This window comes from Artemia franciscana, chromosome 8 (genome assembly GCF_032884065.1).
Source record: "Artemia franciscana chromosome 8, ASM3288406v1, whole genome shotgun sequence".
NCBI lineage: Eukaryota > Metazoa > Arthropoda > Branchiopoda > Anostraca > Artemiidae > Artemia > Artemia franciscana.
Window position 1 is genome coordinate 40726071 of NC_088870.1, and position 16062 is coordinate 40742132.

General features: G+C 36.7%; 1 protein-coding gene across 5 annotated transcripts in view; it reads right to left on the reverse strand.

Moving 5' to 3' along the window:
* Nucleotides 1-16062, reverse strand: part of LOC136030431 (protein Aster-B-like) — a 169362-nt gene that overhangs the window by 46386 nt on the left and 106914 nt on the right. For all 5 annotated transcript variants that reach the window (XM_065709410.1, XM_065709408.1, XM_065709411.1 and 2 more), the window contains 2 exons: nucleotides 10011-10145; nucleotides 7205-7381 (listed from right to left, as the gene is read on the reverse strand). In XM_065709410.1, coding sequence (XP_065565482.1) covers nucleotides 7205-7381; nucleotides 10011-10145 — 312 coding nt within the window. The remainder of the gene's footprint in view (nucleotides 1-7204; nucleotides 7382-10010; nucleotides 10146-16062) is intronic.

The window sequence follows — 16062 nt, forward strand, 5'->3', positions numbered from 1 at the left end:
GTTTCGGCCGCTGTTGGGCTGCATCGCTCCTTACTTACAGTTTGTATCCACGAACTGTTTGATTGTGGTTTTGCAGTCCTAATAGAACTTTAAGAAACATACAATACGTGAAACAATGTATTGACTTAGACGTTGGATAATGAAAAATTTCCACAAGTAACAGTGGAGCTGTTGTTACCTCAAAACTACAAAAGGCTAGAGCGTCATTTACGCTCTAATCAAAAAGATTAAAAGACAAACCGTTTACAAAGCAAGTTTCTAAAAAATTTCAATTTTTTTATTGTATTTAGATGTTTTTTTTTTAATGATTCATTATTCCTCCTGCTCAGACTATAGTCAAAACTATAGACATTACATTTACGCATAGTTATTTTTATATGAACCTTGAATGAACGTTAAGTGAATGAACATTTAGAGGCTTTGCGAGTTCAGGGCGCAAAAATAGGTTTGAAAGTTAATGTTAAGAAGACTGTGGACAGTTTTACCTACTTAGGAGGTAATATTAGTCAAGATGGTGGAAGCACTGAAGATGATAAAAGTAGAATTGCCAAGGCCCAGAGTGTTTAATGTAGTTCACAGTTGAAAAAAGTTGGGAAGAATATGAAGATAAGTCTTTGAACCAAGATTAGAATATCGGAAGTGATTACAGTGGTGAAGTATGGTTCTGAAGCGTGAGCGGTCTGAAAAACGAGGAAGATTTGCTAGTTTTGAATAGATTAGGATGGAGGAGGAGCGAGCGTAGCTGTATTGGCCTCAGGCGGCTTGGTGCTGCAATGGGGTTTGAGAATCCTGTGCTTTCGCACATTCTTCCTCTTTACCTTCCCCAGATTTCTCTAGGTACCTATTTATAGCTGGATTGACTCTGGCTAAGCTCACCGAGCCACGCCACTGAGCCCCGTTGCAAACTAAATAACCAGCTACACCAGGACTCGAACCCTTGTCCTCAAGGACAAAGGATTCCAAGTTTAGCATGCCAAAGAAATCAAAATAAAAACAATTTTTGCCTTCTAGACCCCAACCTAGGTCTATTTGATTTCTCCCAATTTCTGCACTAAAGTGTCAACATTCACTTGAAAATTTTAATTTCTGCACCAATTTTTAATTTCTCCTGAGTTCAATTGATGGCGAAGAAACAAAATCAAAGAGTTGCTCCCGTTACAATTTGGCCGTCAATGCCGATCCAAACGTTGCTCCAACACTTCACGTTGTCCTAGCAACGTAAATCTAGTTTCTGTTCGTTTTAAATTGAATATCTTCTTTTAATTTCTTAAAATTTTAAAATTTTAATTTCTGCACCAATTTTTAATTTCTCCTGATTTCTGCACTAAAGTGTCCACATTCACTTGAAAATTTTAGAAGGGTAGCTGCAGCCGAGGAGACATTAATCGAGGGATCTTAGACAGTTGCTCTAGACAGAACTCTACAGCTCAGGAGCTAAGAGGCTTTAAGGTTCATTGTTCGAGGATCACTAAAAGAGACTTATAAGCAAGAATTGTAAAGCTTGTTCTTTTTCAGGAAGAAATATATTTGTGCTAATTGGGCTACCTTTTTATTCGTTTCCAATACATTTTAGGGTGGAAAAATTTGTCTTCATGCAAATGGACATGCAATGATTATAAATAATGTAGAATAACCTGTTTTAGCAATTACTAGTAAAGTGATTATTTGTTAAAGTAGTCGGTTATAGGCATAGTCAAATTTTTTCACCGTCAAATACCAAGAAACAATTGTGATCATGTTTTGAGACAATGTATCCTTTGTGTTTTATTCTGTTTTGTTTTTTGTTTAAGAAAAAAATTCTTCTCGAGATGAACATTTATGAAGTTTGAAGGGATTACAACTACGGCGTTCAATTGATGGCGAAGAAACAAAATCAAAGAGTTGTTCCCGTTACAATTTGGCCGTCAATGCCGATCCAAACGTTGCTCCAACACTTCACGTTGTCCTAGCAACGTAAATCTAGCTTCTGTTCGTTTTAAGTTGAATATCTTATATAAAAAATTTGAGCTCGCCTTAAATTTCAAAATGCTTTCTACTTTTGGTATTGAAATTTCTCCAGAAAAGAATAAATTACTCATTCATCAACTCTAGAAAGCTTGGCTTGGACCTACTGGAAAGAAGGATAATTGGTCTTTCACCCAAAATCTATTACGAAATCAAAAGAGAGATCAGACTAATATTTTTATAGCGCATTTTCTCCCTTAAAGGATGGAAAGACGGAGCCAAATTAACGGGTATTTTTCTATTTAAATATCCAAACGGTATAAAAAGAAACGACGCCGATCTAGAGGCAATTTTCGAAAGCGGACAACATGGACACTAATCAGCTTATAGAACTTAACGAAATTTCGCTAATTTGTCTTTGGTAAAAGAAATATAGAACGGATATCCAGACCTAATCAGCTCAACTGCAAAAGAAGAAACGACAGACGGAGCCAAAATTAGTGTTGATTTGCCAAAAAGTAGAAAATTTCTTAAGCGAAAATCAGCACCATTTTTATATTTCTGTTCTATAAGAAATAAGCGCTTGTCTCGGCTACGTTAATCTAGCCCCTTAAATCCGACCAATCTAAATTTAAATTCCTATGTCAGCAAGTAATTGAATGCTACAGAGATATAAAAAAAAAGAAAAAAAAAGAAGAACTAACAGAAGAAGACGAAACGAAAAATAACTTTTCTTCTTCTAGATTTTAAGGGTTGGATAAGCGTAATTTTATTCCAGTCCTTTAAGACTGCCAACGTAAAATTTATAAGCCGAGTTTCACTTCAGAGGCAACGCTCTAGCGTTGCCTATAGTAAAGAGCTATAAGGCTTCAATGCATTCTTATTTTTTTTCCAGTGTCACTTAGGGGGTGGTCGTATAAACTTTGGAGGGGGCTCATTTGACTGGAAACTGAAAGTTCTGGCGTCTTTTGTAAGATTAAAGTGATCGGAGGGTGACCAGCCACCCTCCCGTTCCTCTTCCTCCCTCCCTCCAAAAAATCCGGTCAAAATATTGAGATAGCTATTTTGTTCAAGATAGTCTAAAAGTCAAATAACTATGGCTCCGGGTTGACATAGCCCCCACAGCCCCCAAGGCAAAGGCTGTAAGTTATGATTTGCCAATTGTTAAAACGTAATGTTTTTTTTTATCAAGAAAAGGGGGCATATTTGATCTTGGGTCTCCAAAAAGGTTAGAGTATTAAGGTAAAATTTTGAGGAAATGTCCCCTAACCTTCCCTTTTTGGATACACCTCACCTGAATAATGATTGAAATATGAAATAAAGTCATTTTGTCCAAAATAGTCAAAAGGGCTAATAACTAAGCCGTCTGGATTGCCATACACCTCACGGAACCGGGGCAAGGATTGTAAATTACACATTTTGCCAATCTTTTATATGCAGGTTTTGTTATCAAAAAGGGGGGAATTTTTGATTCTGGGTGTGTCTAAAAAGGCTAAGGGTATTAAGGTGAGATTTCGGGGAATGTTGACAGGTATGTAAAACTAAACCAAAAGACACTATATGCATCCATTTTATCAAAAAAGGCATATCTGCAACAAAATTTCAGAACATGTTAGAGGGGATGTTGGAAAGTGGTTGGAAGACAACCAGCCCGCCTCCCATACCCTTTTTAGCTTTGAAATAATTATGAACATCCGATCCAAGTTTTGAAATAGTAATCTTATTCCAAGTAGTCTAAAGGTCAAATGTCTTTGGAGATGACAAAACCACCTACAGCCCCTGGGGCAAGGGATGTAAGTTATGCAAGTTGACCATTGTTTATACACAAGGTTGGTTATTGGGAAAAGAGGGCATGGTTGATTCATGTCTCCAAAAAGGCACAAGATATTAAGGTGAAAGTTTCGGAAAATGTTAAGAGTATGATGAACAAGATCAAATCACAATTAATGCAGGATGGCTGTCAAAAGGGCATAACAGCAGTACCTAAGGAACGGCTGAGGTTATACAGTTGAAACTTTTCAAGGCATATTGAGAGGGATTTTTCAGAGTGCATGGAGGGCAACCAGTCTCCCCCCAAAAAAGTCCAAAGGTCTAACAATTATGCCTCCAGGATACCATGCCCCAAACAGCCACCGGGGCAAAGAAAGAATGTTTGATCCTGAGTGCGTCCAAAAAGGCTAAGGATATTGAGGTGATGTTTTTGTGAATATCTATGTGCATCCACGTTATCAACAAGGCGTATCTGCAATATCTTAGGAACGGGTAAGGTATTAACTTGAAACTTTCAGGGTCAATACTACTGTATATGCTACTGTGAATGCACATGCAACTACTTGCGACTTTTTGCAACTCCAACTAAAATGACTTGCGACAGTGACCACTTGCAACTGTGACCATATGCAACTTCGACTACGACTACTCGCTCTTGCAACTGCGACTACTCGCTACTCTGACTGCAACTGCTTGCAATTACAACAACTTACGATTGTGACTGCGACTACCCGCAACCATGACTGTAATTGTTTGCGACCGTAACTTTTTTTTTACTTGCTAATACTTTAAGGAGGTTCAAACACAACCAAAACACACTCTGTGCATACTGGTTGTCAAAAGGACTTATCAGCAATAGCTCAGGGACGACTGAGGCTATGAAGCTGAAACTTTCAGGGCATGTTCAGGGAGACGCTCAAAAGTGATCAGAGGGCAGCCAGCCACTCCCCAACTCGCTTTATTTAGATACCCTTTCTCTAACACTGATCAAGATTTAAAAAAAAAAAACTTGATTAAAATAGTCAAAGCCTTTAATAACAATGCCTCTGGGGATGTCGATCCCCCCGGAGCCCCCGGGCAAGGGTTATAAATTATGTAATTTACCCATTATTTACATGAAAGATTTAACACTAGGAAAGGGGGAATGTTTGATCCTGGGTGTGTCCGAAAAAGCTAGGGGTATTATGGTGAGACTCTTGGGAATGTTGAGGGGGATGCTTAACTACTAAAAAAGACACTCGTTGCATCCAGGCTGTCAATAGGGCGCATCTCCAATATCTTAGGAACCGCTACATATATTAATCTGAAACTTTCAGAGCTAGTACTGCTACTATTGTGGCTGCAACTGCTACTAGTTGTGACTAGGACTGTGACTACTTCTGCTCAAGACTACTTTCATGAAATATGCAGGGGAATATTGAACAAAATCAATAACATACTTTGTGCAAGCTGGTTGTCAAAAGGGTGCACCAGCAAATCTCAGGGATGGCTGAGGGGATTAAGGTTAAAATTTCAGAGCATATTAAGGGCATGTTCAACAGGAACCAGAGGACAGCCAGCCCCTTCTCTACTTGCCCTAATCAGATACTCCCTCTCTAACACAGTTCAAAATTTTGAAAAAAAAAACATTTTGTTCCAAATAGTCAAAAGGTCTAATAACTATGCCTCTGGGGATGCAGAGCCCCCCACAGCCCCCGGAAAAAGGGTTGTACTTTATAAAACTTACCCATTGCTTAGATACAGGATATAAGATTGGAAGGCGGGAGGAGAATGACTGATTTAGAGCGTGTCTCAAAAAGCTGGTGTTGGGGTGAAATTTCAAGGAATTTTGGAGGGTTATACCCAACTAAATAAAAATAGGCTGTGTACATCCAGACTAGTAACGAGGGAATCTGCAATACAATACAAACGACTAAGGGTATTAACTTGAAATATTTAGGACTACTATTGCTACAGACCCTGTGACTTTAACTGTCAATACTTGCAACTGCAGCTATGACTGCAGCACTCACAAGTTTTACGGTTAGGGGAGGGGAAAGGGGGCAGTAGCTAAATTCCTGTTTATTGTAATTTTGTTTATTTGAAGCTTGATTTGAACATTCAATTTAATTTTAATTCGTTTAAAGATTTATTTATTTACCTATATCACAACCTGTTGTCTTTATATTTGATATGCTCATTTGTTTTAATTTCTGTTAGTTTTGAGTTTCATTTATTCTTTTATAGTAATTTCTGGTTGTTTTGAGTTTGAATTATTATAGATGTTTATTTCTGCCGGTTTTGAGTTTAATATTACTCTTTCTTTCCTTTTTTTTGGAAACACCTTTTTAGGGACAATTCTTTTTTAACCAGTTTACAGAAAAGACCTTTTTTTTGTCAAACATTCTAAATTTGAAACCTTCAAGGAAAAAAATGCGTTCGAACAGCCACCATTAAGCTTTTTTATTGAGATTGGATGGTCTTAATTCAATTTAATAACTATTTCATAAATCAAGAGCTACAAATATTAAGAATTAAGTACCGAGTCAAAGTTTCGAACTTCAATAAGTCAGTGCCATAAAAAGGAGCGAAATTCGACAAAAAAGGACTAAACCGTAAATACTTGTAAATGCGAGAAAAAATTACAATGAGGAATCCAATACAAAAATTTCACGCAGGCAGAAAGTACATACAGTCCTTTAGACATGGTCACTCATAAATCTTTGAAAACCTTTCATTTGGGGTCTCCAATTGCCTTCAAATGGCTCATTGGAGCTCATAGACTATTTGAATTACCCTTATTCCATGACTATCTACCTTAGTTCTGCCCTAGGATGGATGGATGATAAACTATCTATCAGCAAATGAAATAAAATCATTTTTATAATTTCTAAAATGATGCATTAAGCTAACCTATATTAGCTTAGTGATGTAATGCGTCTTCTACCAACATAGGTAAAACGTACTGACGTTGCCAATTATACCGCGTTTGGAGTATATTGTATTCTAGGGTTCCTGGATAAAGCTAATGTTTTTAAAAGTTTTAAATTAGAGATACTTGATAGTTTATTTTGTCTCAGACACCACTAAGTGTTCAGTCTTGATTATAACCCCAATCGGGTTTCAGGCGACCGGGTTCCATGCCAAATCGGGTTTCCGCCAAAATCGGGTTTCATACAATCGAGGTAAAGAATTTCAAGCAAAAGCAAAACTATGGTTAAAAAGTATTATTTTAAACAATGGTATGCTTTCCATGACCAAACTGCCTTTCTATGACAAAACAGATAAGAGTTCAAACAGGGATACGAACTCTTATTTGGGCATAACAAAAATACCCATCCCTATTAAAACTCTTATTTGTTTAAATTTAAACAAATAAACTTCCTCTATAGATATACTGTAGACTGCTTTGGCTTTTTACATATCGATTGGTAAACTTGGGCTCGGCCCATGTGCAGTTTCAGACTAGAAATAGTCGTTCTCAAAATAAAATAATATATCTTACACTCACCTCATCAAGCAAACTCATTTGCCATATCTTGAAAATGGTAACAAAAGTCTTGTCCCGTGAAGCAAATGATGCAAAAAAAAATCTATCACTATCTGTTACCACTTGAATGGCATTAGGAATAACAAGCGCTGTCTTCTCCTTTGTCACGGCTGTGACCTCGGATAATCTTAACGTGACCTAAAATTGAAAAGACTGCTCATTAATGTCCTTCCTCACAACTAAAACTATGAAACAGAACAGGAATTCAACGGAGTGGATAAAATTCTGCTAAATGTATCACTGGAAAATGTTCTTAACATATTTTTAGCGGAATTGAAAAGATTTTGAAAATTGTCACAAGAATTAGCATTATAAACCACTTGAGCCACTTCAGTATTTTAACCACTGTAGCTAAAGCTACGCCCCTTTTGTGATAGATGGATAGTATATTTTTAATTTTCTTGCATTAATTAGTCAAATACACATGCGGTGTTTAGGGTTGTCAATTCAAAAATAGTGTAAAAATGTGATGTTATAAAAGCTATAAAAATAATAGAAACAAGACATTAAGACAACACAAGAAATTAATATATACCACTAACATTTCTACCGTATATTTATGGGCTAAAATCATCGGAATAAGAAAAAAAAACTATATCAAAAATGAAAGTAAACTTTAAATTCAATAAAAAAACTTAAAATAAAATAATCAACAATTAAAGAAACATTTTCTTCTATAGATATATCCTCAATCCTTTCTTAAAACTAGAAGTTAACAGTACTGAAAGCACCCCTGTCTAGGAATTTATTTTATTTGCAATATATATTTGCTCCAATACTATCTATTTATAGTGCAACTTTAATTCCATTAAGATGATACAAAGGAAGAAAAAAATGGTTCCTGGTAAGGTCAGCTGGAAATTTCCTGTAAAACACTGGCAAAGGGACCCGACAAAATTGATAAACAAAACAGAACGACCAGGTTAGCGGAAAGAACTACAAGATGTTTCTTTTGAAAGAAAATAAACAAGAAATATAAATTTATCTGAATGGCACCATAAAAAACACCTATAATATACGGTCATCGATGATATCCTCTATATACAACATCCCCCATCCTAGTTCCCATGGCTTCCTCGTAGCTCAATCTTTCCCATAGAGATAATAAGAAAGTTTGCTGGATCTCAGGCAAGGTCGTATCCAGGGGGGACGGGTTACCGGGCTTGAACCCCTCCACCGAATTTTTCATCTGACTAAAAAAAAAGTAACAAAATGCATATACTAACTTTTGATGAGTTTTTCAAGGCTTAATTGTAAACCCTCCCCCACTCGGAACAAAATCTTGGATACGCCCTTGATCTCAGGGTTCCTAAGAGGTACAGTTGTGATACATTGAGCAAGGGTAAAAGCTCAGTAATATGAACCGATACTCATTATATGAACATTCTAGAAGCTATAAATCTAAAAGGTTCCTAAGTCATAATTTGTAAAGTAGGTTAGAATTTCTATTGCAAATAATACATAAACAAGACCTACGACCACACAGACTGTAGGTAACAATGAAAACAAAAGAAACAATAAAAACGGAACAGATTCAAAGCCCGTGAAATTATTAAAGGAAGAATAGTTACTTCAGTGAAGGCCACTAGGCTAGTTTAGTGCAAGGAGAAAATAAAATTAGAGACAGAGATGATAGCATGAAAAACCTTGAAAGCACATAAAGAACCAAAAATAGTGGAAAAAAAAAATATAAAACGAAACAATGTTCTATACACCCGAAATCATATAAAAGAACATTTTTACTAGTCGGGTAAAAGGATGGCTTATTTCGAGCTTCGTTTTCTCATTAGCTCAATAAGCTGGACATCGTTTTTACATTGTTTACCTTTTATTTACCTACTTCTCCTGTTTTTTTACTCTTGATTTCCATCCGAACCTCCTAAGCAGTAAGTAAATAAAGGAATAAGCAAGAGTCCATTTTTAGCAGCAGGGCCTAGCTGATGCTGTCCTTGATTGCATCCGTTACTCTTTTCCACTCATGATAAAGTGGTAACACGTTGCCAATCTAAGTATGTCCTGAACCTTCCTCAGTCACCATAGGTAGGCATCTCCTACGGCTAATACTACTACTGCTACTGCAGACTTGTTTACCGCTAAGCCATCTAAGAGAGACAAACTGGGAACCGCTCTTTCGCCATCATATCCTGCGAATACCTTCTCGTTTACTCCAAATCCCCCCCCCCAGAAAAAAACTTCCAAGAGTTTTTCTGGAAAACACATTTTTGTGTTTTCAAAACACAAAAATATGTTTCTTACAATGAAGATCAGCTAAAATCTCAGGCTTTCAGCCTTTCTATTCTCCTTTTGTAGGCTTTCATTAGCCTTATTCTCTGCTTTGTTTTCTGCAACCTCAGGACATGTAAAATCCATCTAAGCTGATCTTCAATGACGCAAATGCAGCGAGTTTAAGTTACTATGTTAATAAAGTGTAATAAGATTATACACATCATCGCCAAGCTTAATACTTAAACCATCCTTTGAAATTTTCCTCAGAAAAATGCTAGCGTTCTTTGCTAGTCTTCTTTCTTTAATACCTGCACTTCTAAACCTTCTTCCCATAAGCTTTTGACTGAAGTCTAAATGCAAACACAGCATCCAAACTTAATCCATAGTATTATTTCCAAAGCAATTGTTCTTCTATTTACTTTGTCATTAAAAAATTTCCCTGCTAAGCACTAACTACCTCAAAACAAAGCAAGAAAAAAAAGGAAAGTATATGCTTATTTTAAAATCGATTTTACACCTTACAGTGGAATAAAATGCTTACGCTTGTTTCCCAACCGAAAATTTTGGCATGGAAACAGAGATAGTTTGGAGAAATGTAAAGTCGCCCATGAACTAAGATATCCCTTTGAAGAGCGCAGGAGTAGTCCACTAGCAATCTCTCCTCCAGAGGTAAATCCTGAAATAAAATACACATGTTGTAAAATAATACTTTCAGGTGAGGTAGAGACAAGGAAGTGAATGTTCATAGTACCTTTGAATTCTGCTTATTTTATACTGTCAGGGACCAGTAGCACATATAGAGGGGGACACTGCCTAACTTTTTCCACTTACAAAGAAAACTAGCTGGAATGGGTAAATTTTGGGTCGTATAATCAAGAAGGGATGCAACCATAAGAGAAAGAGATAAATTAAAACCTAAATTCAATGCAATAGAAGAATAAACAACAAATTGAGGATAATATCATTATGTGTGGGAGGAAGAAGGTTATTTTCCTCTATGGGTTTCAAGAGGAAGTCACAAGACTTTCAAAATGGGGCATTTCAACAAAAACTGAATGATTTCAGGACAAAAAGAGCAATCAACAAGGGTCAGAGTTGCAATATAAATGAGTAGTAAAATAAGCAGTAGTAAGCAGTTTAGATACAAGTAAGAATAGTATAAGTAGTAATTAGCATAATATAAGTATAAGAACAGCGAATAAGTAAGTAGTAAAAGCTGAAATAAACTTAATAGAAGTTATGAAAATATCAAGTTCAAGAAGGCTGTTCAGACGAGGAGAGTGAACGGCAGAAAGACATGATCCTCTATGTTTTAGGGATACTTAGAACCATTTTAAAGAGGTAGTCCCAGGATATCGAGTACAATTAACGCTTAACTGGTAGGATTTTTATTTTTTTAACACTCATGGTAGGGTCGGGTCAAAACGACTCCAATTTTTCGAAGTGTACCAGTCAAAAAATTATTTAAATGGAAACAAGGGCTTTTATTTTTCCAATATATTAACATAACTGCCATTGAAACCAATAAAAAGTTTGTTTCTGGATGCAGCTTGACCAAACAGTCACTGCATGTTCCTTACAGACACTATTTTTTCAGATGGCACAGCATAGGGTAGTCTTATGGTCCTTTTCCCTGGCACAGATACCACATCGAGCTCGCTTGGCTGCAGAATGTTGTTCCCCAGTGTTCTGGCTTTCTTCAAAAGCAATCCAAGAAACCTGGCATGTAATTCCGCGAAGTTCTTCTTGGCAGAATTATGTTTGAAGATCTGATGGTGCGAAATAATCAGACCAAAGCCATACCTAACCTATGAGGACGTCACGGCGGGAAAACTCTTCTCTTAATTGCTAGTTTCATTTACAAGCACAGAAACATTTACACCAGCAATATCTAATAGAGCAAAAACACTCCCACTGGCCAAAGGCGTGTACAGCTTGTGGTATAGTTCGCGCATTTCTGGTCCAAACTGTCTACTTCATTCTTTGTTGAGTTGATCTTCGTTTCCTGACTTGAAAACTCTGGCAAGGTTTACGAGACCAAAAAATGCCCAAAGTTCTACCTGATCAATTGGATTCGTAAATGTCTGCTTATACAGTAGATCAGCTGCAAAATTCGTAAGACAGAGATCCATTTTACAGTTGATATGCTCCAAAACTGCATCAATTTTCAGGGAAAAGAAGACACCATGCAGTTTCTGGTTGCAAAGGTTGACCTGTTGGGCCAGCTGGTTCGGTCATGATGTTTATAGCTCTGGTTCGGCTCAGGTGTGGTGTACTTTTCTACCACTTTGTTTTCTGTCATGTCCTATTAGCACATCCTTGCGGGGCCATCTTTTGGTTTTCTAAGAATGAGGCACATCATCAAAGTCTGGCTGACGTGGAGCCGGTGATGGCTGATCTACGAATTGACTTGAACGAGCATGGGCTTCATTGGATTCTTCTGCGCTTTCTTCTGATGATGAAATTTCATCTAGAACAAGGTTTTCCTGCTCGTCATTCGATGGTCTGTAGTCATCGTCATTCTGGGTGTCAGATCCACTTGATAAACCACCATCTTCTTCAAGTATCTGAATAATATCTTCCTCTGTAAGGCGCTTCTTAGGTCAGGTATCCATTCTTTCTCTAAGGGGAAAAAATGTAAAAGTTTTCTATATGAATCAGTTTTTGACACTGAAATCCAGAAATAAAATGTGAAAAAGGCCAAAACCGATAACTTAAAAAGTGGAATACAACTAGAATTTACGAAAAAGCAATTAAGAGATTCTTGGCAATGACAGAAACGTGCAATACTAGCAACAAATGTCATATTTCTTCAAAATCGAATCTTCATTTTCCTTTTTTTGTAACGTTAATGTTGGTCAAACCGACCCCAAACCACTCTTATCTCCTCTGCCTTTGGTGCTAACTACTCGACTGACAGTATGCTTCAACACCACCAAGTTTCCAAAGAATACAGCGCTTTGCTCCTAACGGCATAGGAGGAACACACTCTCAAAGGGTCATTGGGGTCAAAAAGACCCCACCCTACCAGTTAAGGGTTAAGAGAGTAGAAAAAGATGAGACTAATTATCTCTGATTCACCCATATATTTCGTATGGCTGCATGTTATGGGCAAGTAATTTTTATGTGAATTTTAAACGTATTCACATTCTTGAAAATAAAACAATAGGTCTTATTGGTGGATATGTTGGAGGCGAACACAACACTTCAGCTTGCTTCAAAAGTTGCAAGTACTGACTATAGGACAGCTACGGGAGTACCAAGTTGGAATTTTTACTTATCAATGTTGCAACAATGTAAATCCAGAGGTTTTTGTGATTACTTTAGTGAAAATAGATCTTTGCATCATTATGAAACGCGTCATGCTAGTGATTTCGTCGTCTCGCACAGAAGGGGAATCAGGGTCGGCTTCCCTACTAGATTTTCAGGGCCTAATGTGAGTAGCCTTGTTCCAGAGAGCATTTGGGGGGCTGAGCAACTGGGATTATTTAAAAATACATCGAAAAGGATGTTTTAGGCCAAGGTTCATAGTTCTTTTATTTATTTATTTTTCTTTTCGTTTTTTCTCTCTTTTCTGTTTATGATTATGAGATTGGTTAATATTATTGATGAGTAGATGAGAGATTGATTGTTATTATTTATTTTTTTTATGTTTCGCTCGTAGTGAATTATTAGTTAGAAAATAAGTTACATGTACCTACCCAGTTGCAAGTGCTTTTTTGTATCTTTCTTGGGGTGAATACATGCATATTAATTAAATGTATTTGATTTATAAACAGAATAGTCTGAACTGAACTTTAAGGATATTCACTTTGGGCGAATTCGATGGTAGAAGCAGAAAGGTGTACTGATTTACTTATAGCTCTAAGGAGAATGTAAAAGAACTTTCGAAAGGAACAATTTTAACAACGTCAGACAAAAAATGTAGTTACGAGGGGTTAGGCCTTACCAAAAATGTCCAAGTTCAAGTTTTAACTAAAATCAACAAAATGTAGAAATCATAAAATTAAGCGCCACAGTTTATGGAAAGGTAAGAAAGGACTTACCTAGCTCTTGATTTTTAGACAAGATAGGACAAGTTTGGAAAAAGACTATTTTAGAAAAATATGGGATATTTGATACGAGTGTATTTCCCTCAATACACAGTTTTGTGGGTGAAACCTTTTGAAGATGTTTAAAAACTTCGAGATACAAACAGACAAACAGCAAAGAGTGTTCAGGTTGAGCCTTAAGGAACTTTTGAAGAAGAGAAAGTGAAAAGTGCTCACCAGCACACATGTTGCCCGTGGTGCATTATAAATTGATACGTCAATGATTCAAAACCACCAAATAAAATTTAATCAATTTCAAAATCATAAGAGCTGAGCAAGTTATATCACTTGGCACATTCCGGACACGTCAAGCACTGACACCATTATATTCTCGTCCACAAGAAGACGACGTTCCTCACAGTCAGGTTTTATGTCAGGTCGCCAGTTTAGGCTACACTCGCTGGCTAGTAAAATTTTTATTAATCACAACCAAACTGTCATTGGTTTCAGCCATCGCCATTAATGCGCTAAATAACAACAACAACAAAAAAGTAAAAAAAGAGACAATAAACATGCATACAAGGCAAATATTGGGAACTCGTTACAATGGAAGCGTTTCAGCCCAAGACTGCATACCAAAGAAATTCTGGACTATGGTCAAAAGACCTAAATGGAAGGCAGTCTTTTATTCCTTAAAGTTGAAACGATGCAATTTGTTAAATATTTCAGACAATAATAGAGGGACATAGACACTTGCGTAGATCCTTTTGAAAATTTTATTGTAAATACTTAATAGTTCCTCAAGACATCTGAACCAGGAGCTTTATTAATTTTTAAAAGTTTAATTTCCACACTTAGCTCTTTTTAAGAGATCTTCTGTTTAGAAGCATCAGCATGTTTCTAGTGTGATCATTCATGATCTAGTATGATCGACTCAGCTTCATATTAAAGTGTTCCTTTCAACAATACCATCTTCCCTCGTTGCATATGATAAGTTATAAACTTCTAGCACGACTGGAGGTGAATATTTTTCGAAAGTTGGCGAGCTTTGTTAAAATGATCCTTGTCTGTCTTGATTTTTATAGCTGAGCTCATTACCATGTTATTACGAGCCTGCCTTTTTTTAATTTGACGTTTAGCTTCATTAATTTATTCCAGAGTCGTTAGTCATCTTTGTCAGTCCACCAACGCTTCCTTTGGCAGACAACAACTATCCCAAAGATGTCCTATCCTTTTTCCAATTGGATCTAGACGCCCAAGACATCACTAGCTGTTTCTAAATTGATATATACACTTTCAGATGGTAAACTTTTTCACCACCATTAACTTCACCAGGCTTAAAGGTCTTTAACTTATTTAAAAGGAGGTTCTATGTTTGTTTTTAGGATAAATGGTCTCTAGTCAATAAGTGCATCATCTAGTATTTCTGAATACTTTTAATAGGTCATTTATGTTTGCAAGGACGAAACTGAAGTCAAACAAGAGCATCAAATATGAATCGAATTTCCTCCTGCTTTGGAAACTATATTTAGTACCCACTATATTTAGCATTGATTTTGTCACTTAAGGACAGAGATATGACTAATCGCTTTTGTTTTACAGTCATCAAGAAACTTTTCAGACAACTTTCCTGTGCCTTTTATGACGAAACTTAGTCCTGATGGTGGCAAGTTCACTCTCACCGCCAAAATCTATGGGCATTCATTCTATGACTTTCGCGTCTAAACTTTGGTTCTGCCTCTTTCGAACTGAAAGATTTTTTTTTTTCGAGATGGGGGACAAAGCACAATCCTTTATGGGAGAAGGCTACACTTTTGTAAATATCCTGTATTGTGTAGCAATAAAGTTAAGTCTCTTTACAACAAAATAATCTAATGCTTCTAATGCTTATTTATCACCGCAGTTGGCTTTGTGCAGTGATTGATACCCAAGATCGTATCCTTTAAATGAAACACTGAGCTAAGTTTCTTCAGTTGATGACTAAAAAACCCTGGGGGGGGGGGGGGCACCTTTGGAGCCAATTTTCCCGAGTTAAGTGAAAATGACAGTGAAAAATGAGACATATAGTGGCATAAAGACAAAGGTATCCTAAAGAAAACTGATCTATTTTTATGGGCACTTTAATTATGTAGGCCCATCTTAGTTTTGACAAGATTTTTGAACACGCTAAATTTCAGATGGGGGGGGAGGAGAGCAGTTACCCTCACCCCTGTCCCGTATTAAATTCCACCCTTGGCATCAAAAATCGATAAATGTTGAAAACTCCTTCCCGAATACCTTGACTAGGCCAGTGTTGGCGCTTCAGGGCTCACATAAGTTGGTGTAATTTTAATGATTTTTTTTTTGTATTCTATCAGCTTTTTTTCATTAAGATAGTCAGTAAGGAAACACATAAACTTGCGTCATTTGCGAAAACAAACGCGATGAGTGCTGCAGTTGTGTTATCAAATGTACATTTGCACCCAGCTGCGTCTTCGTAAAATGCAGTAAAAAAAAGTGTTAGAATTTTTTGTTTTCATCGTTGATCGATCCTTGATATGGTTACAAGGATCTTTTGAAGTA